This window comes from Sapajus apella, unplaced genomic scaffold, assembly GCF_009761245.1.
Source record: "Sapajus apella isolate SASKATOON/1434 unplaced genomic scaffold, GSC_monkey_1.0 scaffold211, whole genome shotgun sequence".
In the NCBI taxonomy this organism is placed as follows: Eukaryota; Metazoa; Chordata; class Mammalia; order Primates; family Cebidae; genus Sapajus; species Sapajus apella.
In genome coordinates this window covers 590,543-617,461 of record NW_022437151.1, presented here as the reverse complement: position 1 = coordinate 617,461, position 26,919 = coordinate 590,543, and the positions used below count along the sequence as shown (strand labels likewise).

At 44.2% G+C, this 26,919-nt stretch overlaps 2 protein-coding genes and 1 long non-coding RNA gene across 8 annotated transcripts in view; 2 read left to right on the top strand and 1 right to left on the bottom strand.

The window, feature by feature from the left end:
- ZFP2 (ZFP2 zinc finger protein) overlaps window positions 1-12,118 on the top strand; it is a 38,923-nt gene extending 26,805 nt beyond the window's left edge. For 3 of the 4 annotated variants that reach the window (XM_032270490.1, XM_032270491.1, XM_032270492.1), the window contains exon 6: window positions 9,846-12,118. In XM_032270490.1, coding sequence (XP_032126381.1) covers window positions 9,846-11,308 — 1,463 coding nt within the window. In that variant the 3' untranslated portion in view covers window positions 11,309-12,118. Of the gene's footprint in view, window positions 1-2,831; window positions 2,934-9,845 lie in introns of those variants that run through there. The other variant, XM_032270493.1, reaches the window with a different exon arrangement.
- ZNF454 (zinc finger protein 454) overlaps window positions 3,503-26,919 on the top strand; it is a 47,347-nt gene continuing 23,930 nt past the window's right edge. The window contains exons 1-5 of one of the 3 annotated variants that reach the window (XM_032270488.1): window positions 19,059-19,295; window positions 19,927-20,169; window positions 20,683-20,819; window positions 24,506-24,632; window positions 25,045-25,134. In XM_032270488.1, coding sequence (XP_032126379.1) covers window positions 20,787-20,819; window positions 24,506-24,632; window positions 25,045-25,134 — 250 coding nt within the window. In that variant the 5' untranslated portion in view covers window positions 19,059-19,295; window positions 19,927-20,169; window positions 20,683-20,786. Of the gene's footprint in view, window positions 3,515-19,058; window positions 19,405-19,926; window positions 20,170-20,682; window positions 20,820-24,505; window positions 24,633-25,044; window positions 25,135-26,919 lie in introns of those variants that run through there. The other 2 variants (XM_032270487.1, XM_032270489.1) reach the window with 2 other exon arrangements.
- LOC116544295 lies at window positions 5,930-17,741 on the bottom strand. Its single transcript, XR_004265876.1, has 3 exons — window positions 13,225-17,741; window positions 9,964-9,971; window positions 5,930-5,943 (listed from the first exon to the last, which is right to left on the bottom strand). It is a non-coding gene; the product is annotated as an uncharacterized LOC116544295 (long non-coding RNA).

The following is a 26,919-nucleotide window of genomic DNA, read 5'->3' as shown; positions in this document are numbered from 1 at the left end:
ACACACACACACACACACACACACACACACACACACACACACACACACATTTATTTATTTATTCATTCATTTATTTATTTTGATACGAAGTTTCACTCTTGTTGCCCAGGCTGGAGTGCAATGGCACGATCTCGGCTCACTGCCACGTCCCCTTCCTGGGATGTCCCCTTCCTGGGTTCAAGCGATTCTCCTGCCTCAGCCTCCCGAGTAGGTGAGATTACAGGCACCCCCTACCACGCCTGGCTAATTTTTGTATATTTAGTAGAGATGGGGTTTCTCCGTGTTGACCAGGCTGGTCTTGAACTCCTGACCTCAGGTGATCCACCTGCCTCAGCCTCCCAAAGTGTTGGGATTACAGGCGTGAGCCACCACATCCAGCCCCAAGATTTCTGTTTTCTAGATTAATAAATAAATGTTTGTATATTAAAAATACTGCATATTTTTCACTTCCAGAATTTCTGCTTAGTTCTTTTTTATATGTTCATTTTCTTTACTGAGATTTTATTTCCATTTCTTTAGAGTGTATTCACTCTTACTTGTTGGAACAAGTAAGGCAGCTGCCTTAAAGTCCTTGCAAGATAATTGTATCATCTCACTTGATGTCTTTTGGTTATCTTTTCCCATGTAAGTTGAAATGTTCCTGGTTCTTTATATTCTCAGTGACTTCAAAAGGTATCATGGACATTTCGAATACTATGTTATAAAACTCTATGTCTTCTTTAAATCCAACAGAAAATGTTGATATTTCTGTTTTAGCAGGCAGTCAACCTGGCTGAGGTCAGACTACAAAGTCCAGCTTCCTTTCTGTGGGTTGTGGTTTTGGTGTCAGTTTAGTTGTCAGAGATTTCACATTGTTGCTTGAATCTTGCTCACATGTGTGTCACTCTGTGGCCAATATGGAATTTAAGCAATGGTCCCTCTTATTCTCAAAGTCCATGTATGCTGCTTAGGGGGTCAGATTCATGAATCCGTATCTCACATGTGAGCTCAGGAGTTCTTAAATAACTTCCACGGTCATTTTCTCAAATTCTTCCCTGTCTATGTCCTCAGTAGTTTCAGGTTCCTGTGGCTCTCCTTTTGATTCTTCTGGCCACAATGCAGGGGCTTGTAGTTGCCCCACTCTGCTATGACTTCCAGTGACTGTCCTTATGCAGAACCAAGCATCAGAAGGACAAAGAAAGAGAAGATGAAATGGGGCTTCTCATTATCCTCCTTGGGACCACAGATTCCTTGCTTGGGGAGGAAGGACCCTCTCCTCTTGGTTTTGGGCTCCTATCAGCTCGCAGTGCCACTGCTGTCGCAGTAGCCACCGGAGGATTGCTTAGGTGCTGGAGTGCAATAAAATGAAGGAAAAGAAAAAAAGTAGGCAATTCCCCCTACTCTCTTTAAGCATTAGAAATCCTTTTTCTGCTCCATGAACAAGCCCTAGAGCTCCTCCTGGAGAACCTCCTCTGCCTTCTCTTGCCTCAGTTCCTGTTTTCAGGTTGCTGAAAGTAAAAGTTTAGTACAGATGATAGCTGAGGGAAAAAAGGTAAGCTCACCACTGATTCAGTGGTACTTTGGATTTTGGTCTTCCTCCCCAGTTCACCTGCTACTGTTTACTTTTCAGGGCCCTCAAATAATTGCTTCATACTTCCTGTTCAGGTTTATTAGTGGAAGAGATATGGTGGAATAGGCCTACTCCACCTTATCAGGAAGAGGATCCTCTTCTTAGGATTTAATTTGATCTTCTTTGTCTAACTTCCCAAGCTGGAAACATAGGTCACAGATTATGGGCCATTCTTATTTACTGTAAAAACATTTAAAGCTATAGATTTTCCTCTAAGCATCACTTTAGCTATAACATGTAAAACATTTTCTTAATTCCGCTGTGATTTCTTCTTTGATCTCTTGGAATTTACAAGTTCACTGCTTAATTTTCAAATATGAGGTTTTCCCAAATAGTTGAAATGAATTTTTTTTTTTTTTTTTTTGAGATGGAGTCTCACTCTGTCACCGAAGTTGGAGTGCAGTGGTGTGGTCTCAGCTCAGTTCAACCTCCACTTCCCGGGTTCAAGTGATTCTCCCACCTCAGCCTCCCGGGTTCAAGCAATTCTCCTGCCTCAGCCTCCTGAGTAGCTGGGACTACAGGCATGCACCACCACGCACAGCTAATTTTTGTATTTTTAGTAGAGACAGGGTTTCACTATGTTGGCCAGGCTGGTCTTGAACTCCTGAACTCATGATCTGCCTACCTCAGCCTCTCAAAGTGCTGGGATTACAGGCGTGAGCCACTAGGCCTAGCCTGGAATGTAATTCTTTAGGTGTCTTTTTTTTAAAATTGTAATGTTTTGTGTTTGTGTGTGTACGTGTACAATATACATAAAATTAGCCATGTTAAGTGTACAATTTGGAGGCATTTAAGTACATTCACATTTTTGTGCAACCAGCACCACCATCCATCTCCAGAACTTTTTCATCTTTCCTATTGAAAACTCTATTCCCATTAAACAGTTGCATCCCATTCCCCACTTCCTCCAATCCCTAGTAACCTTTAGTTTGCTTTCTGCCTCTATGATTTCGACTACTCTAGATACCTCATATAAGTGGATTCATGTAATATTTGTCCTTTTGTGACTGGCTTATTTCATTTAGCATACTGTCTTCAAGGTTCATCCTTGAAGTGGATTCACCATTTCATTGCCAGTCTTTTTATACCTAAACTAACTTTCTCATTCGTGTTTATTTTTTGTTCGAATTGAATATTTAAATAATAGTTCAGATATGGTTTAGGAGTACCGTTATTATTGAGTCTTTCATATTTAAGAGTATGTTTTGCTTTTCTCTACACATGTATGGAGTGCTGACCATGTGGAGTTCTTGAGTCATATCAGTCTTCCCTCAGTTCTGGCAGGCATCCTCTTAGGCCAGTTTTTAAAATCTGTCAGTAATCTGTTTTCTTTCATAAACATCAACTCCTCAGAACTAACTTTTAAGTCTAAATTCCATGAAGATATACTGAATCCTATTAAGTTTTCTGTAGTACAAAAGGATGTTTGAGCTTAAAATGCTTAGTATTTTCCAGAATAGCAAAATACTAGAAAATATTAAAATATTAAAACTGTTAAAAAGAACAAAATACTTCCTTTGGTACTATTTAACCAAAACCTATATACTATTCTAAGCCCTTTATAAATGTCAACTAACTTTTGTGCTTATATCAACACTATGAGATAGGTACCACTTAACAAATTTGGACACGAGAGCACAGAGAGGTTAAGAAACCTACCTAAGGTCACACAGCTAATAGTGGTGGAGCTCCGGAGTTCATTTCGAGTTCATTAACGCCGAAGTCCAAAGTCTCATCTTAGTGTTATCATAACCACTGTGCCCTACTGCTTCTCTTTTTAGTTAATAATGACAAAGACAAAAAAAAACAAAAACAAAAACAAACAAAAAAAAAACAGGCCAGGTGCGGTGGCTCATGCCTATAATCCCAGCGCTTTGGGAGGCCAAGGCGGATGGATCACCTGAGGTCAGGAGTTCGAGACCAGCCTGGCCAACATGGTGAAACCCCATCTCTACTAAAAAGACAAAATTAGCCAGGCATGGTGGTGCATGCCTGTGGTCCCTGTAATCCCAGCTACTCAGGAGACTGAGGCAGGAGAATTGCCTGAACCTGAGATGTGGAGGTTGCAGTCAGCCTTGATTGCACCACTGTGCTCCAGCCTGGGCGACAAGAGCGAAACTCCATCTCAAAAAAAAAAAAAAAAAAAAAGCAGATATCCAGTTACCAGAATCCAGATCAAGAAACAGAACATTGCTTGCTTTGTGTGCATCTCCTTATTTACATACTCTTACCTCTATCCATGATGTAACCATTATTCTGACTTTTGTGATACTTCCTTTCCCTCTCTTTATAGTATTGCCATTTGTCATTGAATCTCTAAACAATATGTTTAGTTTTGGTCTGTTTTAAAACTTTATCTATATTGAATGTTACTACACACACACACACACATACACACACACACACACGTACTTATATGCCTTTGCTTATTTATATTGATATGTGTAGCTTTAGTTTATTAATGTTCACTGTTGTCAATTATTCCATTATATAAACACTTGACAATTTTGTTATCCATTTTTTGACAAGAGGCATTTGTGTTGTTTCCAATTTTTACTGTTACACACAATGCTGTGTAAAGAATCATGAATTCTCATACTGTTGCAAGGTAGAGCTACCTAAGTGTAGGTACCTAGTAGTGGACTTGCTAAATCAGCCAGTGTGCTTGTTCTAGGTTGCACTAAACTATTTTTCAAATGCTTGAATCAAATTGCATTTCCACCAGCAAGATATAGAAGTTTCCATTATTGAATCTTTCCAAAAGCTATCAGTTTGAATTTTAACATTTTGTTATTTGGGTGGATGTGGTCATGGTATCTTGTTGCAGCTTTAATCTGCTTTCCACTGGTTACTGTTGAGATTGGGCATCTTTACTTATGTTTACAGACCATTCAGGCTTCTTTTTCTTAAGTGCTCATTCCAGTCTTTTGCCCATTTTTCCTAGTGGCCTTGGTGTTTCATAAACATTATTTTCCAAGTTTCCATTCTAGTTTTTTGTGGGTTATGTGTTGCAAATATCTTCTTTCAGTAGGTAGTTTCTATTTTTTTAGCTTTTATTTTCAGAGATAGGGTCTTGCTGTGTCTCCCAGGCTAGAGTGCAGTGGCACTATCATGGCTCACTGCAGACTTGAACTCCTGGGCTCAAGCAATCCTCATACCGCAGCCTCCGAGTAGCTGAGACTACAGATGTGTACCACCATGACCTGCTAATTTTTTAATTATTTGTAGAGATGGGCTTTTACTGTGTTGCCCTGGGTGATCCAGAATTCCTGGTCTCAAGAAATCTTCACACATCAACCTCCTAAAGTGCTGGGATTACAGGCATGAGCCACTGCACTCAGTTTTTTATCTTTACAATGTTTTTTGATGACTAGAAGCACTTAATTATTCTCCCAACGTTTTTTTCTTTCTTTTGGTCTTTATACTTCTTTTTTTGTCTCACACTCCTGTTTTTATTATTTTTAAAATTTATTTCTTGAACCTCTACATAGTTTCCAAACTTAGTATTTTCTGTGTATAATTTATCTTTGAATAGAAGCAGTTCTGTCTGAACTTTGTATCTGTCTAATAGTGTGAATGGATTCTCCTTTGCTTGTTATGTTGTTTAATAACATCTTAAATGTTCCCAAAGGACTTGAGTTGACTGGCTGACCCCCATGCAGAGGTGGGGCAACAGGCAACTGCAAACTCACACATCACCTGCTGGTATTTTCATACTCAGTTTGACAGGTCCTCTGTTTGGGGTTACTTGGTGGTATGTGTTCTGGAGGTGGAGGCTGCTTGACTTCCCACTTTTTCTCTTTTCATGTAAGCAGGTCAGGTCAGAAGAAAGAGTCCTGGTAAATGCATATTTCTTGCTTCACAGGAAAGCCTGTACCCATAAGCCTTTGGTTTATTTTTTCAGTATTTATCTCTACTCTGTTGACTTTGATCAGCAATCAGAAAGCTGATTCTCAGGTTGCAGTTCCAGTCCTCTAGCCCTTATTTTGTCTGGGTTAAGAAATAGGATCTGAGAAAACAGTAGTCTGAGTAGCCACAAAGTCCTTTTCCAGCCTCCTCTCAGACAGTGGATATTTAGGAAATGGTAGGATCCTTTAGGACTGTCTTATCCCCATTAATAAATTACAGCCTGCTTAAAGTTTAAGGGGAAGAAACGTCTAGATTGTCATCCTCCCTTAAGAGTTTAAGTTTCATGTATGTTCTGGTACTTTATGTTCCAGAGGAGTGTATTCCCAAAGGGTAGTTTACATACTGTATTAGTCTGTTCTCACATTGCTATAAAAAATACCTGAGACTAGGTTATTTATTTATTTATTTAGAGATGGAGTTTCACTCTTGTCGCCCATGCTGGAGTGCAATCTCAGCTCACTGCAACCTCTGCCTCCTGGGTTCAAGTGATTCTCCTGCCTCATCCTCCTTTTAGCTGGGAATACAGGTGCACACCACCTTGCCCGGCTAATTTTTTTTTTTGTATTTTTTTTAGTAGGGATGGGATTTCGCCATGTTGGCCAGGCTGGTCTCGAACTGACCTCAGGTAATCCACCCATCTCAGCCTCCCAAAGAGCTGGGATTACAGGTGTGAGCCACCATGCCCAGCCAAGACTGGGTAATTTGTAAGAAAAGAGGTTTAATTAGCTTATGGTTCTACAGGCTGTACAGGAAGCAATAGTGCCAGCATCTCCTTCTGGGGAAGCCTCAGGAGGCTTACAATCATAGTGGAGGGCAAAAGGGGAGCAGACACATCAAATGGCAAAACCAGGAGCAAGAGAGAGTGGCAGGGGGAGGTGCTACATACTTTTAAATGGCCAGATCTCATGAAAACTCATGCATGATTGGGAGGACAGTACCAAGAGGGATTGTGCTAAACTATTCATTAGAAACTGCTCCCATGAGCCAATCACCTCCTGCCAGGCCCCACCTCCAACACTGGGGATTATATTCCAATATGAGATTTGGGTGGGGACATACATCCAAATGATATCATTTCACCTCTGGCCCCTTCCAAATCTTATATCTTTCTCACATTTCAAAATACAATCTTGCCTTTCCAATAATCCCTAAAGTCTTAACTTGTTTCAGCATTAACTCAAAAGTCCAAAGTCTCATCTTAGACAACGCAAGTCCCTTCTACCTATTAGCCTATAAAATAAAAAACAAGTTAGTTACCTCTAAGATATACTGGGGGTATAGGCATTGGGTAAACTCTCCTGTTCTAAAAGGGAGAAATCTGCCAAAAGAAAGGGGTTGTAGGCCCCATGAAAGTCCAAAAACTATCAGAGCAGTCATTAAATCTTAAAACTTCAAAATTATTTTCTTTGACTCTGTATCTCATATCCAGGGCACTCTGCTGCAAGGGGTGGATTCCCAAGGCCTTGGGCAGATCTACCCCCATGGCTTTGCAGGGTTCAGTCCTGGCAGTGCTCTCATGGGTTGTAGTTGAATGTCTCTGGCTTTTCCACATGCAGGGTGCAAGCTGCCAGTGAATCTTACATTCTGGAGTCTGGAGGGCATTGGCCCTCTTCTCACAGGTCCACTAGGCAGTGCCTCAGTGGGGATTCTGCATGGGGCTCCAACTCCACATTTCTCCTCTGCACTGCCCTATTATAGGTTCTCTGTGTGGCTTCTGCCCCTGCAGCAGGATTCTACCTGGACACTTAGGCTTTTCTGTACATCCTTTGGAATCTAGATGGAGGTTCCCAAGCCTTAACTCTTGTATCGTGTATACCCACAGGCTTTAACACCATATCAAAACTGCCAAGGCTTACATCTTGCACCCTCTGAAATAGCAGTTTGAGCTGTAACCTGGCCCTTTTCAGCCCTTGCTGGATCTGGAGTGGCTGGAATGCAGACAGCAGTGTCTCAAGGCTGTGCTGGGCAGCTGGGCCCTGGGCCTGTCCTAGGAAACCATTCATTCCTCCTAGGCTTCTGAGGGAGGGGCTACTGTGAAGGTCTCCGAAATGCCTTTGAGGCCTTTTCCCCATTGTCTTGACTTATTAGCACTTGGCTCCTTTTTACTTATGCAAATTTCTACAGCCTGCTTGAATTCCTTCCCTGAAAATTGCCTTTTCTTTTCTACCACATGGCCAGGCTGCAAATTTTCCAAACTTATTCCCTTTTAAATGTCAGTTCCGGCCGGGCGCAGTGGCTCAAGCCTGTAATCCCAGCACTTTGGGAGGCCGAGGTGGGTGGATCACGAGGTCAAGAGATCGAGACCATCCTGGTCAACATGGTGAAACCCCGTCTCTACTAAAAAAAAAATACAAAAAATTAGCTGGGCATGGTGGTGTGTGCCTGTAATCCCAGCTACTCAGGAGGCTGAGGCAGGAGAATTGCCTGAACCCAGGAGGTGGAGGTTGCGGTGAGCCGAGATCGTGCCATTGCACTCCAGCCTGGGTAACATGAGTGAAACTCCGTCTCAAAAAAAATGTCAGTTCCAGTTTTAAGTCATTCCTTTGTTCTCACATCTGAGCATAGGGTGTTAGAAGCAGCCAACCCATCTCTTGCGTGCTTTGCTGCTTAGAATTTTTGTCCACCAGACACCCTAAATCACCACTCTCAAAGTTCAAAGTTCCACAGATCTCTAGGGCAGGGGCACAATGCAGCCAAGTTCTTTAATAAGGCATAGGTAAAGTGCCCTTAGCTCCAATTCCCGGTAAGTTCCTCATTTCCATCTGAGACCTTAACCGAGACCTCACTGTCCATATCACTATCAGCATTTTGGTCACAAACATTTAGCCAGTCTCTAAGATGTTCCAAACTGTCCCTTGTCTTCCTATCTTCCTCTGAGTCTTCCAAACTCTTACAACCTCTGTCTGTTACCCAGTTATTCCAAAGTCACCTCCACATTTTCAGGTATCTTTATAGAAATTCCCCACTTCCCGGGACCAATTTTCTGTATTAGTCAATTCTCATGTTGCTATAAGGAAATACCTCAGACTGGGTAACTTATAAGAAAAGAGGTTTAATTGGCTCACAGTTCCTACACAAGAAGCATAGTCCCCGCATTTGTTTCTGGGGAGGCCTAAAGAGGCTTACAATCATGGCAGTAGATGAGGGGGGAACAGGCACATCAAATGGCATAAGCAAGAGCAAGAAAGAGTGAGGATGGAGGTGTTACACATTTGTAAACAACCAGATCTCACAGGAACTCACTTACGACAGGGAAGACAGTACCAAGGGAGATAGTGCTAAACCATTCATAAGAAACCACTCTCATGATCCAATCGCCTCCCATAAGGCCCCACTTCCAACACTAGGGATTTAATTTCAGTATGAAATGTGGGTGGAGACACACATCCAAACTATACCATATACATTATCTTATTTACTTCCTATCATTTTTTTTTTAACAGAGTGTCACTCTGTCGCCCAGGCTAGAGTGCAGTGCCACTCTCTCAGCTCACTGCAACCTCTGCCTCCTGGGTTCAAGTCATCTTCCCACCTCAGCCTCCCAAGTAGCTAACACTACAAGCACCCACCACCATGCCCAGCAAATTTTTATATTTTTAGCAGAGATGGGGTTCTACCATGTTGGCCAGGCTGGTCTTGAACTCCTGACCTCAAGTGATCTGCCTGCCTTGGCCTCCCAAAATGCTGGGATTATGGGCATAAGCCACCATGCCCAGCCCTGACCATATTTCTTAATCCTCATTTTATATCTGTGAGACTAGGACCCAGTGAGACAAGTAACTAGTTAAGATGGTGTTAAGGCAGGATGTGAATCCATGTTTGTCTGACTTTGGGTCAGCAATTTTTACACTGTGTCACACTGTAATGTTTTAGGAAGATTAATTAGGTGTAGAATTCTAGGTGGCCTTGTAGGAGAGAAGAAACTGCCGGTAGGAATACTAGGTACAGTGTGCAGAGTTTCCTGATCTGCCTCTCCCAATCCCAGCTCTTCTGCATATCTTCCCTTAGTTCCACCTTCATTATGTAGCCTACTCCAGTGGTCAGTGCCTTCACTGTCCATTCCCCCTAAATAGGCTCACTGTTTTCTCTGCTTACCCAGTACATCTTCCATCCCCTGCTTTCAGTTCCCCTATTTTCTATGGACCAGTTCACTGTTCCTTCTCTCCCTTCCTATTTTTCTACCTAATTTGGGGTACATCTTTGAAAGCTCTCAAATGTGCTCAAGTTATTTTAGTTTGATAGTTTAATTCTCATTCCCACCTTATACAGTTTCCAGTCTCTCAGCATAGAAACCAATGTGCATTTGAATTTTTGTTTTTTTTTTCAGACTGGGAGACAAGATTTGAAACCAAAGAGCCAACTCCAAAGCCCAACATTACTGAAGATTTATGCCACGGGGTAATAATGGAAAGGGAAGGTATCTGGCATTCTACTGTAGGAGAAACCTGGGAACCTGATAATTGGTTAGAGGGACAACAGGATAGTCATCTGAGCCAAGTGGCAGTTACCCATAAGGAAACCTTCACTGAGAAGAGAGTATGTGGAGGTAATGAATTTGAAAGATGTTCCAGTAAGGGTTCAATCCTTGATACACAACAAAGCATTCCTACGGTTAAAAGGCTCCATAATTGTAATTCACATGGAGAAGATGCCAAACAAAATTCGGAGTTAATTAAAACTCAAAGAATGTTTGTAGGAAAGAAAGTCTATGAATGTAATGAGTGCAGCAAAACCTTCAGCCAGAGCTCATCCCTTCTTAAGCACCAGAGGATTCATACTGGAGAGAAACCCTATAAGTGTAATGTATGTGGGAAACACTTCATTGATCGCTCCTCCCTTACTGTTCATCAAAGAATTCATACAGGAGAGAAACCCTATAAATGTAATGAATGTGGAAAAGCCTTTAGTCAGAGCATGAATCTTACTGTCCATCAGCGAACTCACACTGGAGAGAAACCCTATCGGTGTAAAGAGTGTGGCAAAGCCTTCCGTAAGAATTCATCTCTTATTCAGCATGAAAGGATTCATACTGGAGAGAAACCCTACAAATGTAATGAGTGTGGGAAAGCTTTTACCCAAAGCATGAATTTGACAGTCCATCAGAGAACTCATACAGGAGAAAAACCCTATGAATGTAATGAATGTGGAAAAGCCTTCAGTCAAAGCATGCATCTTATTGTACATCAGAGAAGCCATACTGGAGAAAAACCCTATGAGTGTAGTCAATGTGGAAAAGCCTTTAGTAAGAGCTCAACTCTTACCCTACACCAGCGAAACCACACTGGAGAAAAACCCTACAAATGTAACAAATGCGGGAAATCCTTTAGCCAAAGTACGTACCTTATAGAACATCAGAGACTTCATTCTGGAGTAAAACCTTTTGAGTGTAATCAGTGTGGAAAAGCTTTCAGTAAGAATTCATCTCTTACTCAACATCGGAGAATTCACACTGGAGAGAAACCTTATGAGTGTATGGTATGTGGAAAACATTTCACTGGAAGATCATCCCTTACCGTGCATCAGGTTATTCACACTGGAGAGAAACCTTATGAGTGCAATGAATGTGGAAAGGCTTTCAGCCAGAGTGCTTACCTTATTGAACATCAAAGAATTCATACTGGTGAGAAACCCTATGAATGTGATCAGTGTGGAAAAGCCTTCATTAAGAATTCATCCCTTACAGTGCATCAGAGAACTCATACAGGAGAGAAACCCTATCAGTGTAATGAATGTGGAAAAGCCTTCAGCCGGAGTACAAACCTTACACGACATCAAAGAACTCATACATGAGGAATGTTTTCACTGGCCTCTACATCATGATTAACTCTTGAATAATAAGCATGTAAGACATACAATGTAGAAACCTAATAAATGTAATTACTGTAGGAATCTTTCAGTTGAAATATAACATACCATATCAGATAATACAGAGCACTGCAGAGAAATCATCTAAAAGTAAAGAAGTCTTGATTCAGAAAGTATAACTTATTTTAATATCAGAAGTTTTAAGTAGCTAATATAAGCAGTAAAGACTCATGCTGAAGATGGGTTGCTATATCATACTGCAGATTCTTTGGCCATCAAAGACTTCATACTGGAAAGAAAAATGAGTGTTTAACTGGACAGCCCAGAGACCTGGGATGTAGTCCTAATCTGCCACTGTCTTAGACAAATCACCTACTTCCACCAGGTGATGGTTCTTTATTTGGTATATGAATGATGTTGGAGATAGAAGTCTTGTAGGATCTCTGTTAGCTCTAAAATGCTACAAACCTATAAATATAATGAATGCTGGGAAATCTTTTTTCTTTTATGATTTCAAGCTGTCTAGATGCTCCTGTTCCACAGTCTGGTTTCCTTGGATGTTTTAGTCAAAATTCCTTTACAAATTCCTGGCACCCTTCCATGTTCCTAGTCTTTCTCTGCACTGTTCTTTTGTCCCTTAACTACAGGCTGGTTTCCATTAATTAATGAAATAAGTATGCACATCTTAGTGCAATAGCATGCTGTTTAGAGTTCTCAATTAATAGTTATTAAACTGTTGTTAAATGATCACTTAGAAAATAACATAGTCCTATAATTACAAAAGAATCACATACATATCTTTGTGTCATATTTTGGCTATCAACATGGAAAGGAAAAGACAGAGGGACTGAACACGAATAGACGTAGCCATCTGACCTATTAACAAAATGTTGAGGCTACGCATTGCGGCTCATGCCTGTAATCCCAGCACTTTGGGAGGCTGAGGCAGGATGATTGCTTGAGTTCCGGAGTTGAAGACCAGCCTGGGCAACATAGCGAGACCTTGTCTCTACAAAAATATTTTGTAAATATTAACCAGGCATGGTGACACATATCTGTAGTACCAGCTACCGGGAGGCTGAGGTGAGAGAACAGCTTGAACCCAGGAGCTTGAGGCTGCAGTGAGCAGTGATTGTACCACTGCACTCCAGTCTGGGCAACAGAACAAGACAGTGTCTCAAAACAAACAAACAAACAAAAACCAAAAACACTGCAACTCAAAAACATATTCAGAATGGGGGATTTTATAAATCTATAGTTATTACGGTAGTTAAGATAGTTTTGTTTATTTCACACACTTTACCAAGTCCTAAATATGTGTTAGACATGATTAGAAAATCAAAATGAGTAAAATACATTATTTGGTTCATAAGGGTTAAACTAAGAAAGTGGCGGTATAAGGCTGGGTGCGGTGGTTCATGCCTGTAATCCCAGCACTTTGGGAGGCCAAGGTGAGTGGATCACAAGGTCAAGAGATTGAGACCATCTTGGCCAACATGGTGAAACCCTGTTTGTACTAAAAATGCAAAAATTAGCTGAGCATGGTGGTGCTTGCCTGTAGTCCCAGCTACTTAGGAGGCTGAGGCAGGAGAATCACTTGAACCTTGGAGGTGGAGGCTGCAGTGAGCCAAGTGCAGCCACTGCACTCCAGCCTGGTGACAGAGTGAGACTGTGTCTCAAAAAAAAAAAAAAAAAAAAAAAAGAAAGAAAGAAAGAGGCAGTTGGCTATATGATGGAAGAGGAGAGGGAAGAATATAAGCAATAACAAAGCAGAATCTAGGAAATTTGGTAACTGACTAAATGTGCCAATTGAATGAGAAGGAGAAATCTAGGATTAGTTGGATTTCTTATTTTGGTACATAAAGTTGCTACAGTTAAAAACATAGCTGCCCAATTTGAACATTTCCATGAGTCTGGAACATCCAAGAAGGGAAGAGTCCTGGTAGGCAGCAGAGTAAATGATAAAGGAGATAGTGGGAGGACTGTCATTGATGCGGTAGCTGATGAAAAGAGGAATTAATAGAAGCTAAGTAGAATAAACAGCCAAAAGAAAATAGAAAAGTCAGAAGTTGGTGCCACAAAAGTAAAAAGATGCTTTAACACGGGGATAGGAATAGTTAATACTGTCAAATGCTATGGAGGGTGAAGTAAAATAAAAATAGAATTATGTGCTTTTGTTTTAGCTATCAATTTAAGATGGCTTAAAATCTCTTTTAGTAGGTTGAAGAGTGAGTTAAATGTTAAAAAGAACTTAGCAGCCTTACTGAAGTAGGAGAGACTCAGAAAGATAACTAGAGGGAGGCAGGGGCTTGGAGCATATCAGAAGAGCTGTGGGCTACAATGGAAAGCCCAGTACACAATGGTGTAAGCAAATAGATGGGGTGGCTGTCACTGGCTCACATGTAAAACAATTCAGTGTCTTGAGTTTAATGGGGTTTCCATCATGGTTACATCATGATGGCCATAGCATCAAATAAAGTATCTGCATTCAAGGCAGGAGGGAAGGAGGGGGAGCACCTCCCTGATCAACATCAGTGCCTTTGATCAGGAGAGTTTTTCCCAGAAGCCACTCAGTAGACTCCTGCTTACATCTTATTGACCACAGCTATATTGTATGGCCACCCCTAGCACAAGGAAGGCTGGGGAAAGAAGTATTTAACCCTGCCAGCCTCTATAGACGAGGCAGGTACAAAAAAGGTGGGGTTGAGGATGGTGTTGATTTAGCCAGCCAACATCTGCCAGGAAGTGTTTGTATGATTTAAGGTAGGATTGAGCGTGTTCATAACTAAGAAGAGGTGTGGAAGAGTGAAGGTACAGAAAGGAGGGAACATGCAGCTCAAAGTGGGAAAATAGGATCTGGAACACGGGTAGAGGCTGTAGGGATCTCTTTCAACAGGAGGAAGGAAACTTTCTACTGGGAGAGATGAGAATCCAAAAACGATGGGTACAGAAGATGTCTGTAGATGGCAATGGAGGAAGTTTCTGTGAACTCTTAACTGTTTGAACCTTCAGCAATCCAGTGTCTCTGGACTATGTGACCTCTTAGGGTTAATATTTTACCAATTTTGAGACATTGCATCCATCCTAGGCTTCAAAACCCTTCATTTCTCCCTTTCTCTCTTGTCCTGTGCTTGCCTTTTGAGCCTTTATTTTGCTGCTGTCTTTATCATTTCCATCAATTTCTACCCATTTCTTTTGTCTGCCTCCTTTCTTCCCCTCTAGCTCTCTCTCTTGAGATGATGTGGGGAACAAGAAAAAAAAATCTGAAGGGAAAGGAGGAGATTGTGTAGAAGAGAGAGATTATTAAAAATCTAAGTTCCTGAGGATAAGGCTAGTTTGATGTTTTATTCCCCCTTCTTTTCCTTTTCTAACTCCAGTGGTTTGTATTTGAGTATAGGCAAGGAGACCCAGGATCTGCATGCTGAGTTGAGAATTATATGGAAGGAGGTGGGGGCAGGAGAGTGGAGAAGCTTAGTGTCAATGATTTGCCCCATCCTCTTCAAGCCTCCAGACTTAGGGGAAGGGTGCTGTTTATTTGTGAAACAATAATAATCTGGACCAAATGGGTTTCTTTCGTGGAATTTTAAAATTAGGACAGAGCCACTTGGATGTTAGAAGATGAAAGCACCAGATATGAGAGCTGATGCTGACATCTTGGGTCATGTGCAAATATTGTAAGCAAAGGAATCCAACCAACTGGGAGGAGGACTAGGAGTATATGGGTCTAGGAGAGAGGACCTTTGTTACCATATCCTGAGTTAAACCCAAGCCCTTCAGTGTCCATTCTCGGGTAGAACTTAAGTTTCAGTAATATTGAGGATTTGCTGGTAATTAAAGCAGTATAGCCAGAGTTTGCAGCAACTTAGAATCACCAGCAACCAAGGACATGTGTATGCTCTCGCCCTGTCTCTGTTCCCCCACCCCTCACCACTGCTACCACCCCCACATGGGCTCTGTTACTGCTTTGTCCATCCCCTCACTGGTGGTTGGATTCCTTGGCTTACAATTAAATTTGCACATTACCCAAGATGTCAGCATTAGCTCTCATATCTAGTGACCTTTCACCTTCTTTCTAACACCCAAGTGTCTCTGTCCTAATTGTAAAATTCCATGAAAGAAACCCATTGGTCCAGATCATCCGTTTAAGACAAGCCTCACAAGTCACCTTTTCTGGCTAAGTATCCATCCAGTCAGTTGGTGGGAGGAGGAATGCTACGTGATCACTGTCCATGCAGACAGGCCTGTGTGCAGCAAACTATGACAGATATGACCAGTATGTCATGAGATATTTACAGAGCACCTACTCAATAGTTGCTGGTGATTTAGAGCTCAGGAGTTCACAAGGAGCTCATGGTAGGGAAATCTGAAATAAACCAGGAGTTAGGATGCACTAGGGTGACTCTGAAGGTGGTTAAGAAATACAGCACCCTCTGGAACTATAGAGAATTGGGTGAACAAGGTATTTTCTCTACGGCTGGGTCAGCATTCAAAAGACTCAAATAGGGCCATTACCTCCACTTGAGCTCTGCAAAATGGGCCTCTGGGCATTTAAAGAGGTTACCAATCAGGGTTCTCTGACTAATAGAGGTGGAGCTGCAGAATATGGTGCCAGTACCCCCTCCTAGAGAGTGCATAGCTTTGAACTGCCTCTGGCTCCTGAAAAAATATCACAACAGATCTCGAGGAGAAGGGCCTCTGAAAAATTTATGAATGCTTAGAACTTAATTGAGGTAGGTTACTTTCCTGCCTATATACACATTGGCATTATCTGATTCCTGCCTGTGGTCAAGAGACTTATAAGTGATTGGCCTGTGCTGGATGTTATTGTGACAAGGATGAGTAAGACCTTGTACCTACTTAGTGTAGTTTATTCATGCAACTAACATTTATTGAGCCCCTAGCATAAGTCAGCTTCTATGAATTCCAGGGTAAATGACGCCTGATCTCTGCTGTCAAGTAGTTCCTAGCATATAGTGCTATGGGAATGAACTAGCTGGGTGAATAGAAGATGGGGAGGAAATGAAAACGTGTAGGAAGAATAAGAATAATGGCAAGAGAGGCTAAGAGACCATAGTATACAGGAAATTCTCAGAGGTGTATGACTTGAGCACGGAGTGGTAGTCAAGAAGCAGGAAGAAATGAGGTTAAAGAAAGATCTTATTACATCATGCTGCAATGGTCCCAACAGGGCTCAGCAAATGAATACCAGGAATTACTAGCAAGTAGCCACTGTCCTGGGGAAGAGTAAACAGACTAGTGATGCAGGGCTTGGTCAAATGTAAGTGTTCATTTGCATATACATAGTTAATAGAACAGAAGGGAAAGGGATTCTCCAGACCACATTTTAACCTCCTTTCTCTGAGGAGACTGGATCCTAATGAGAATCCTTGACAGAAGCGGGGGCTTCCTCGTTCAATGCTCAGAACAATATAGTGGGTGAGTTCTGGCTGAAGCCAAAGGGTGTGTCAGGCTTTGTGTTAGAGGCTTCACTGCTTCTTTTCATCTTGAATAGTTTTGTGTGTGTTTTTTTTTTTAGTTGCTTGTGGAAGGGCACCTGTTAGATACGCCTAATAAACTACAGCATCTCCAGGACAAATGGGTCAGATAAATGAAGGTTTCATTACTTTTTTCAGTTCTGGAAGACTTGGGCCTTTGTATGTCAGTTCTTTGCCATCCAGGTGACAAATAATAAGAGCACTTTTGAACCTTTCCTCCATCAACAGAAGGACTCCTGGTTCCAAGGACATGGGTCTTTGAGCAAGGCACTTAATAGATCACTGTCTTGGTTTTCTCATTTATTAATAGGGCAAACCTCACTTTTTGGTTTCATTAAATAATGTAAAGTGCTTATAAAAGTGCCCAACATGTAGTTAGTGCTCAATACATATTATCATTCTCACATTCCTCAAACAATAATATTCAAACTCAGCATGGCACCCAGAACCCTTCATTATCTTAGAATCATTAGGGTCTCAAAGCAATTGCCTTGTAGAAAAGTTATATAATTGTGGGAGGCTACTTGTAATTGTGGACAGCTGTCATTGCCTCCTCAATGGTTTCCCTGTATCCCCTCTAACCCCATCACTATCTGCCCTCCTTGAAGCTGACCAATGATTCTATCGAAATGTGCCATGTCACTCTTTCGAATCTAATAATTTCCAGGCACACAGAATAAATCCAAATTTCCTTCAAGGCCTTTAGTTACCCCTGCAACAGCATCTCCCACTCTTCCTTGTTCACTAGGCCCTTGCCAGTCATACGGACCTTGCTGAGCCTGGAGTTCACCAAGACACTTCTCTCTGGACAGCATTTCTGTTCCCTCCCTTTAGAAGGCAGGTTACCCATACATTCACTTCTTTTCTTCCCTCACTGTATTCAAATCTCTGCTCAGATGTTACCTCCTCAAAGGTAACTTCCAAAAATGCTATTTGAAATCACTCCCCGCCCCATCGCACCCTAACCCCTAACAGTAGTGTTATCAATACCTGATAAATATTTTCTACTTGTTTGACACTTCCTCTAGTACAATTAAAACTCCATGCATGCAGGGTTTTCACAGCTATTTCTCCAGCCCTTCGGCTTGGGTTCTCACTCTCTAGGGCCCAGTTTGAGGGACCTGGAGTCACAGGTGGGACAGAAGTGGTGTTTGTATGCCTAAGGGCTTGGGAGGGGAGAGAGAAGGGTTACCAGTGATATTCACAAACCATCCTCCCCCTCCCCCGCCGCTTTGCCAGGTCCCCCGGAACTGCCATAGAGGCTGCGCAGCGGCTGCCCCTGGCCTTATCGAACACTTGACACAAAGTGTCTATAGAATGAAATCTTCAATAAAACTCCAAACAGAATGCTGTAGTCAGTGACACTGCTTCCTAAAAGGGGGCCAACAATTCCATATGTGACAAACCTCAGGTCACATGCTTGATTCTTTCTTCACCAACAAAGTCAAAACCCTCTCATCTTTCTTTCCTGAGCTCCATGCAAATTACCTATTCAAAAGCAACTAAGTATCTCCAGTTAGATATTCTTAGGCATCATCTCATCCTCGCCAGTCTCAACAAAAATAAATACCACCTTCCAAATACCACCCAGCTGTCCAGGATGGAGACTTCCTGGCATCCAGGCTCCTTCCTTTCCCTCGTCCGCACCTCTGAAAGACCCCAAGCACGAAGTGTTCTGCCTCCCGAAAATTGCAGGGGGCCGTCAGCTGGGTTCCAGCCACCATGGGCTCTGCCCTGAGGCGCTGCGCAGGACATCCCTGCCCGACAACTTCGTCCTCCCCGCACCGTACACTAGTTAACGGCTGTGGCGTCTCCACCCCAGCACGCACTGGCCCGCCAGCGGGTCCAGGCTGGATTCCAGTGTCGGGCGCTTGTCCGGCCCAGGCGCAATCCTGCTGCCTTCCAGGCCTCGGCGCGGTCCCCGTCAGGAACGCGCCCAGTCGCCTCCTATTCGGTCTTCCAGACCTTCCCGATCCTCTCTCGTCAGTGATCGGGCGTCACTCCCCTGGACTAACCTCCCTTGTCCCATCGTCAGCTTTTCGCTGGTCTGCTTCTTCCTGGGCCTTACTGCAAGACACAGACATAGTTCTAAAGCGAACAGAACTGAACCGATTCTGTACGTGGTAAGCGCGCAGGCGGCGACGCGGAGGGGCCTCTGGGAAAGGTAGTTTCCGCGCCCAAAGCGCCGGGGGCGGGGCCCTGTTCGCGCAGGCGCAAAGCAGCACTGTCTCCGCGGATTCTCCCTGCGGAAGTGGAGTCTGGAAGGCCGAGCTGCCGCAGCTCTGAGACTTGTGGGAATTCGGCCCAACGGTTCCCAGGGCAACGCGCAAGCGCAGTTCAGTTTCCAGCTGCAGCCTCCAGTTCATTGTGTTTTGACTGCGATGTGGCGCTTGCGATCTCTCGCCGCTGGCAGAGGCTCCTGGAAGAGCGACACGGGAGTGACCAGGCACGGTGGTCAAAGACGCAGAGGGAGAGCGGTAGTGGTCCTGAGGTGGTCTGGGGAGAAGGGCGGAGGGAAAGCCGAGGAGGTGCGGGTCGTGGTCCATTCTGGAGGACGCTGATCGAATGCCCCAAACTTCCTGGAATGTATGTCTGAGATTTGATCCCAAACAGACAGAGGGAGGACAGCCAGGGGTGGTCATCCTGGGGTTAGGGTCGAGTCTGTGAGTGCCTGTGGAGGAGATGGGGCCAGGGTCTCTGGCATGTGTCTTGGAGCGGACTCCGAGAAGCCCAAGAATTCCGCTCAGGTGATAGATACAGCCTGGCGTGGTTCCGAGTCCTGCGCCAGGAACTTGCCAAGGCCGGAGGCAGCCGCTGCGCGGCCCCTGCAGCAGCCCCGGGGGGACCTGGTGAAGCGGCAAGGGCGGGAGGGAGTTGCGTGAATAGGGTTCCTACCCTTCCCTGTCCTCACCCCGGCAAGGCACACAAACGCAGCTTCTGCCCACCTGTGACTCCAGGCCACCCAAACGGTGCCCCAGAGAGTGAGAACCCTGAGGCCAGAGAAGGGCTTGCCTAAAAGGCTTCGACAGTGAAGAGCCAGCCTTCTTAGCCTCCTTTTTGAGGAGAAAGACGACTACCCTCTTTTTCCTATTCTCCCATCACTCCCAGATTAGGCAGCTGTTCCAAAGCTGCAGAGGGAGAGGGAGAGGGAGAGCGGAAGCCATCTTCCAGTCCAATCCAACTCAGACATCGCCCTCAGTTGCCTCTCCCCAGCACCCCCACCTTTTCGGGTACATGCTGGTGAGTTCTGGAGCTGAATAACTTGTTAAAGAGACAATTCTCGGCCGGGCGCCGTGGCTCACGCCTGTAATCTCAGCACTTTGGGAAGCTGAGGAAGACGAAACACCTGAAGTCAGGAGTTCGAGACCATCCTGGCCAACATGGTGAAATCCCAGTCTCTTCTAAAAATACAAAAATTAGATGGGTGTGGTGGCAGGAGCCTGTAATCCCTGCTGCTTGGAAGACTGGGGCAGGAGAATCGCTTGAACCCAGGAGGCAGAGGTTGCAGTGATCCGAGATCGTGCCACTGCACTCCAGCCCCTGGGTGACAGAGTGAGACTCTGTTTAAAAAAAGAAAAAACAAACAAACAACAACAACAACAAAAAACTATCTTGAGATTGCTCAGTGAGGCTGAAGGGAAAGACCAGAGGGTGGGTGGAAGGTGTGAGAACTGGGCCTGGAGCAGGCTTTCTGCAAGAAGTCAAGGTATAGCATCCTCTGAATCAGGAGAGAGAATGGGGAGCAAACAGGGAGCAAAGAACTCACTGTTTGGGGTACTGGAGGCCTCCCAGGATGTGAATGCCCACTGCCTTGCTCTGGACTGCTATATGAGAGCTTTTGACCCAGTCCTCTCTTAATTGCAGATGTGTAGACCCTTCTAGCCTGAGGAGTCCTAAGGGTGCAAAACTCCACACCTGCCTCCATAGCACTTTGCCTGTCCCTAAGAGGGCTCATCAGAGAAGAAAGAATGGCTGTCAGCCACCTGCCAACCATGGTCCAGGTGAGTCGGGGTTTCTTCCCCCTAAATTGCTTTCTGGATATGAAGAGTGTGGCATGTTTCCTTCCTCAGACCAGGAGCTTTTCTCCCAATCCAGTCCCACCCAGACACTGACCTCAGTTGCTTCTCCCCAACCAACCCCCCACCCGTATCTGGCTCATCCTGGTGGATGTTGGAGATGTGTCATTTGCTAAAGGTCACATAAATGTCACAACTGGGACTGGAATGCAAGTTCCTATGAAATCAAAACCTGTACTCTTTTCATTAGCAAGTAAGGTTAGCGATCTGAAGTGGTAAAGGCATGTATTAGTCCTTTTTCGCATTGCTCTAAAGAAATATCTGATCCTCGGTAATTGATAAGGAAAGAAGTTTAATTGACCCACGGTTCTATAGGCTGTGCATGATATCAGCCTCATCTACTTCTGATGAGGCCTTAAAAAGCTTCTGATCATGGCAGTAGGTGAAGGGGGATGCAGGCACATCACACGGTGAGAGAGGGAGCAAGAGAAAGAAGTAGAAGATCCTAGACTCTTAAACAACTGGATCTCAGGTGAACCAACTGAGTGAGAATTCACTCATTACCAAGAGGATGGCACTAAGCCATTCATGAGGGATCTACCCCCATGATCCAACACCTCCCACCAGGTCCCACCTCCAACATTGGAGGTCACATTTCAACAAGAGATTTGGAGGGGACACACATCCAAACCATATCAGGGTGGTACCCCACATAGAGCTCAGAGAAGGGCAGAGCGGGAACACTTTTTTGGGGAGGTGGGATTTACTAGACTTTTTTTTTTTTTTAATGACACTTGCCTTTTTTTAACCAATGAAATAATTGAAAAGACTATGCTTCCAAAAAGTTCAATGAATTCCTAAAATGCTTTGAGCAGGCCTAGCATCTTTAGAATAAGAGTATGGACTGTGCTTTGAAGGAAACAGTATTCATTTGGGCATATACATTCTGATACATTTGGTAAAATTGTTCTAATTGCTTCACATTTAAACCTCCCCAAGGACTGAAATGTGTGGCAGGAATCAATGGAAAGGATGACCAGCTAGGTGAGAGTGCCGTGTTCAACATAGCCCAGCTCACCGGCTGCTCCCCTCCTCCTCTTGGCTTCTGACTTGTCACTTAGGACCCATCTCATGCACCAGGTTTTCTGTGAAACCTGTCTCCACCCACGGTTCCAGTCTGCTGTGATATTTTCCTTCCCTAGCCTTTTCCTCAAAGTCATTGTCGGTGTCACACAATTTATCTCATGTTTAGAGGCTGCCTTAATTTGGTTGGCATTTAACAGACATATGTTAGGGTTGTAAAATGTGCCAGGAATTATGATCTGGGCTAGAAATACAAAGTGAATGATAAATAGTCCCTGACAAATTGGTTCATGGCTTCAATTCAAGTGTTTCTTGACTGCCTGCCATGTACCAAGGCTTTGGATGCAGGTAGCAGAAACCTAATTCAGACTGACTTAGGCAGAAGCAGCACTTACTGGAAAGATATGGAGGTGTTTACCCAAATGCAAAGGCAAAGACACAGCTGGATGTTGGCTATGGAAGTGGGGTCTAGAATAACCTGAGAGTCCTTTCTCATTGACCTTTGGTTTCTTCTCTGGGCTTCTGCTTACCTCTTCTTTCTCAGTGAACACTGGCTCCCTTAGCTTCTCAGCCAGGTGGGAAGACCAGAGCTGTAATAGTTACTGGATTTTACATACTAGGTTAGGTTTCAGGTACACCTGTGTGTCAGGACAGAGAGACTTTCCTCTGTGACCCCCTCTCAGAGTTTCTAAGGGACTAGTTTTAATCAGAAGGAACAAGGTCCTGTTGTGTAGAATGACTGGTTCCACGGGACCCATGAGTGTATGCACATGTGCCCAGGGGTGCGTGTGTGTGTTGAGGGTGTGTGTCACAGGGTGTGTGTGGGGGGGGCGTATTTGTGTGTGTGTGTGTTTGGGTGCGTGTGTGCTTGCATATGCATGTTGAGGGTGTGTGGGGGGGATGTGCAGGGGTGTGTCTTTGTGAGTTTGTGTGTATGTGTCTCTGTGTTTGTTATTTCTGTGTGTGTATATGTGTGGGTATGGGTATGGGTGTGTGTGTTTGTGTATATGTGCATGTGCACATGTGTGGTGTGTGTGTTTGTGTTTGCGTGTTTGTGGGTGTATGGATATGGGTGTGTGTGTGTGTGTGCTTGTGTGTGTGTTTCTGTATGTGAGGGGTGTCAATAGGGTATGTGTGTGCTTGTGTGTGTGTCTGTGTGTGGGGTGTGGGCATGGGTGTATGTAGGGGTATGTGTGTAGGTATATGTGTGTGTGTTTCTGGGGAGTGGGTATGGGTGTGTGTTTTTGTGTAGGTATATGTGTGTGTTTAGGTGTGTGTGTAGGTATATGTGTGTGTGTGTCTCTGTGTGTGGGGTGGGTATGGGTGTGTGTGTTTGTGTGTAGGTGTATGTGTGTGTGTCTCTGGGGGAGTGAGTTTGGGTGTGTGTGTGTAGGTGTATGTGTGTAGGTGTATGTGTGTGTGTCTGTGGGGGGTGGGTATGGGTTGTGTGTTTGTGTGCAGGTGTATATGGGTGTGTGTCTCTTGGGGGGGTGTGGTTGTGTGTGTGTGTGTGTGTGTGTGTAAGTGGAGGGGTATGGGTATGTATGCTTGTGTGTGTGCTTGTGTGTGTCTGTGTGGGGTGTGGGTATGGGTGTGTGTTGTGTGTGTGTGTAGGTATATATGTGTGCATAGGTGTGTATGTAGGTGTGTGAGTGTATGGAAGGTGGGAAGGTACACCCTGAAAAAAAGCAGGAGTGGCTGAGCAGCCACAGATAGGTGCCAAGTGCATGGGTCATGTGCCAGATGTGGGGAAGGCCAAGAGATGTAGAGACAGGCAGTCCACATCCTGGAGTTAACAGTCTAGTGGGGGAAACTGAAAGTAAACCAAACATCACAATAAAATTGGACAGTGCCTTGATGGCCCTCATAGGCGACTGTGGGAACTGTCAGGGAAGGCTGCGCTCAGCAGGTGGTGTCTATGCTGAGACCTGAGTAGGATCTGGTCTGCTGGGGTGAGAGGAGAGGCAGGGCTGGGCGGTTTGAGGGTGATAGAAAAAATGTTCTAGGCTAGGCCAGGCACAGTGGCTCATGCCTGTAATCTCAGCACTTTGGAAGTTTGAGGTGGGTGATCACGAGGTCAGGAGTTCAAGGCCAGCCTGGCCAACATAGTGAAACCCCGTCTCTACCAAAACTACAAAAATTAGCCAGGCATGATGGTGCACAACTGTACTCAGGAGGTTGAGGCAGGAGAATCACTTGAACCTGGGAGATGGAGGTTGCAGTGAGCCGAGACGTTGCCACTGCATTCCAGCCTGGGTGACAGAGTGAGACTCCATCTTGACCAAAAAAAAAAAGAAAAAGAAAAAGAAAATGTTCTAGGCTAAATGAATGGCAAGTTGGAAGTCTCAGTGTTGAGGAAGCCTATCTTCACCACCATATGTGTTTCTTTAGAGTGGGTAGCAATGTCTAGTCCAAGGCTCAGCCCCTAGGAGACCCTGAAGGGGGCTTAACTGGCTGCAGAACACCAGCTCCCTGTGTGCCAGCAGTCCTGTAAATCTCCAGAAGCTTCTAGGGGCTGCCAGTCTCTTTTCCAGATAACCATGTGCAGGGGTTGCCCCTGGTCAAGGAGAATGAATTTGTTGTTACAGGAATCGGTGACCTTCAAGGATGTGGCTGTGCTCTTCACTCAGGAAGAGTGGGGGCAGCTGAGCCCAGCCCAGAGGGCCTTGTACAGGGACGTGATGCTGGAGAACTACAGCAACTTGGTCTCACTGGGTAAGTGGGACCCCTGCAAGGTTTCTCTTCACTTTCAGGGATCTCCTCAGGACTCTTATATTGACACCATATAGAAGGTTCGGTTGGACCAATTGAGGATGCTGTCTTCAAGAGTGTTATTAATACTTGCCTGTCCTTAGTGTCCTGGGCACAGGCCTCTTTTGGAGTCCTCTCAGATGCCTCAAAAGTGACTAGGGGTCAAATGCTTCCTTTCTGGCAGAGAGAGGAATGTGTGAACAGGTTGTTTTAGGCTTGAGTCATCTTTTCCTTCTACTGGGAATGCACCTGGCCCTGGGCTTTCCTATCAAGTCCCCTTTTCCAGGAAGTTCTGAGGGCCAGCCTTTGTCTTTGCAATGATTTTTATCTCTTGTATAAACAGATGTGGTTCATTTTTGTCTCCCCTCAAAAACAGGGCTCTTAGGACCCAAACCAGATATATTTTCCCAGCTGGAAAAAAGGGAAGAGTGGATGCCAGAGGACCCCTCTGGAGGCTTCTGTCTTGGTAAGAATCATGTGTGTGGGAGACAGGGAGGAGCCCTGCTGGGTAGGGAAGGCAGGGAGGCTTGCAAATGCACAAGCCTGTGGATTGAGAAAGCGCCTCTTTCACCTTTGTTCACCTTCATACCTTGTTGCTTCATTTGTCCTGGCCTGCACTGCCAATATGTAGTAGGCCCGGACCCTTCCCGCAGTGATTTTTCTTCTCTCCCTGTTTGGCATAGAGTCTGTGGTCTAGAAAAGACTCAACTTCATCTGGGCAGTTCTCCCCACACCCCTGTGCATGCGTGTCCTGTTCAGCATCTGACAGTGCAGTCTCTGCCTGCCCTTCTCTCATGAGGAGCCTCAGCATGGCAGCTTTTGGTCTTAAGAGCCAGTTACCATGTGTCTACTAGGCATCTCCTCTAGTAAACATTGCACATTTCCTCAACTACCTCCATATGTGTTTGGCCACGCAGATTATCTTCTACATTTTGCCAGCTATTGTCTTAGACTGCAAGTGCCATGGAGACCAGCTTTATTGCATATTTTGCTGTATTGCTCACACCTAGCACAGTGCCTGGCACCTAGTAAGTGGCACAGACTTGTTGCCTGGGGATACAAAAGACATGGCAGTTTGGTGACTGTTACTTGTCTTGAGGAGCTCATTGTATCTGGTGGCTTAAGGGCAGTGGTGTGTTTTCCCCCAATTAACCCCCAGTATTCTAGAGCGCTTAGTGCCTTACCCAAGTACTGTAGTGTTTCACTTTCAGCTAGCATTTTGTAGGCTGTCAAGTATTTTTACAAACCTTTTGTTATAGATTTTTCACAGTGACCCAGTGTAGTAGGCAGGAATTTATATCCTACAATAAATAACTGTGTACCTGGAATATCTAAGACCCAATCTGTTATGGAAATTCAGTATCTTTTTATTTTTATTTTTTGAGATGGAGTCTCACTCTATCGCCTAGACTATTGTGCAGTGGCGCAATCTCAGCTCACTGCAACCTCTACCTCCTGGGTTCGAGTGATTCTCCTGCCTTAACTTCCCCAGTAGCTGGGACTACAGGTGTGCACCACCATGCCTGGCTAATTTTTGTGTTTTTAGTAGAGACAGGGTTTCACCATGTTGGCCAGGCTGGCCTCGAACTCCTGACCTCGAGTGGTCCACCCGCCTTGGCCTCCCGGAGTGCTGGGATTACAGGCGTGAGCCATCTCGCCCAGCCGGAAATTAAATATCTCAACTCTAAAACTCAGTTGTCAACAAAAATGTTTAATATATTCAATAGCATTCTGAATAATCCATGAATTTGTATGTTCCATTATCAAACTAAGGCATTTTAAATATTTTATTCTGTGTTATACAAAGAGTCTTATAACAAAAATGGAGGAAATTAAAAGAAATTCATTCATACTTCTACCACCTTGGCATAACTTTTTCTACTTAAATCATACTATCATCCATTCATTCATGATTCATGAAGTCTAATTCTTCATTGCACCCTTGATAGAGGAGTATGGAGATGAAGAGGACTTTTTTGCCTACAGAGATTTCATAGTCATGTGTAGGTGATGACGTGAAAGTACAGCGAGCTGCAGTTCACTGCATCCAGGCCCCTCCCTGCATTCTGTTACTGCAGGCCTGATTTCTGAGTTGCCTGGTGATGGAGCACTGGGGCTGGTTTGTGAAGGATGATTAGCAGTTAGCCAGTCTGATATCAAAGAAGACTTAATTTATGTCTCAAGAAAGTTTTATAGCTTGTCCATTTCCTATTAAAGTTTTTTTTTTTTTTTTTTTTTTTTTTTTTTTTTT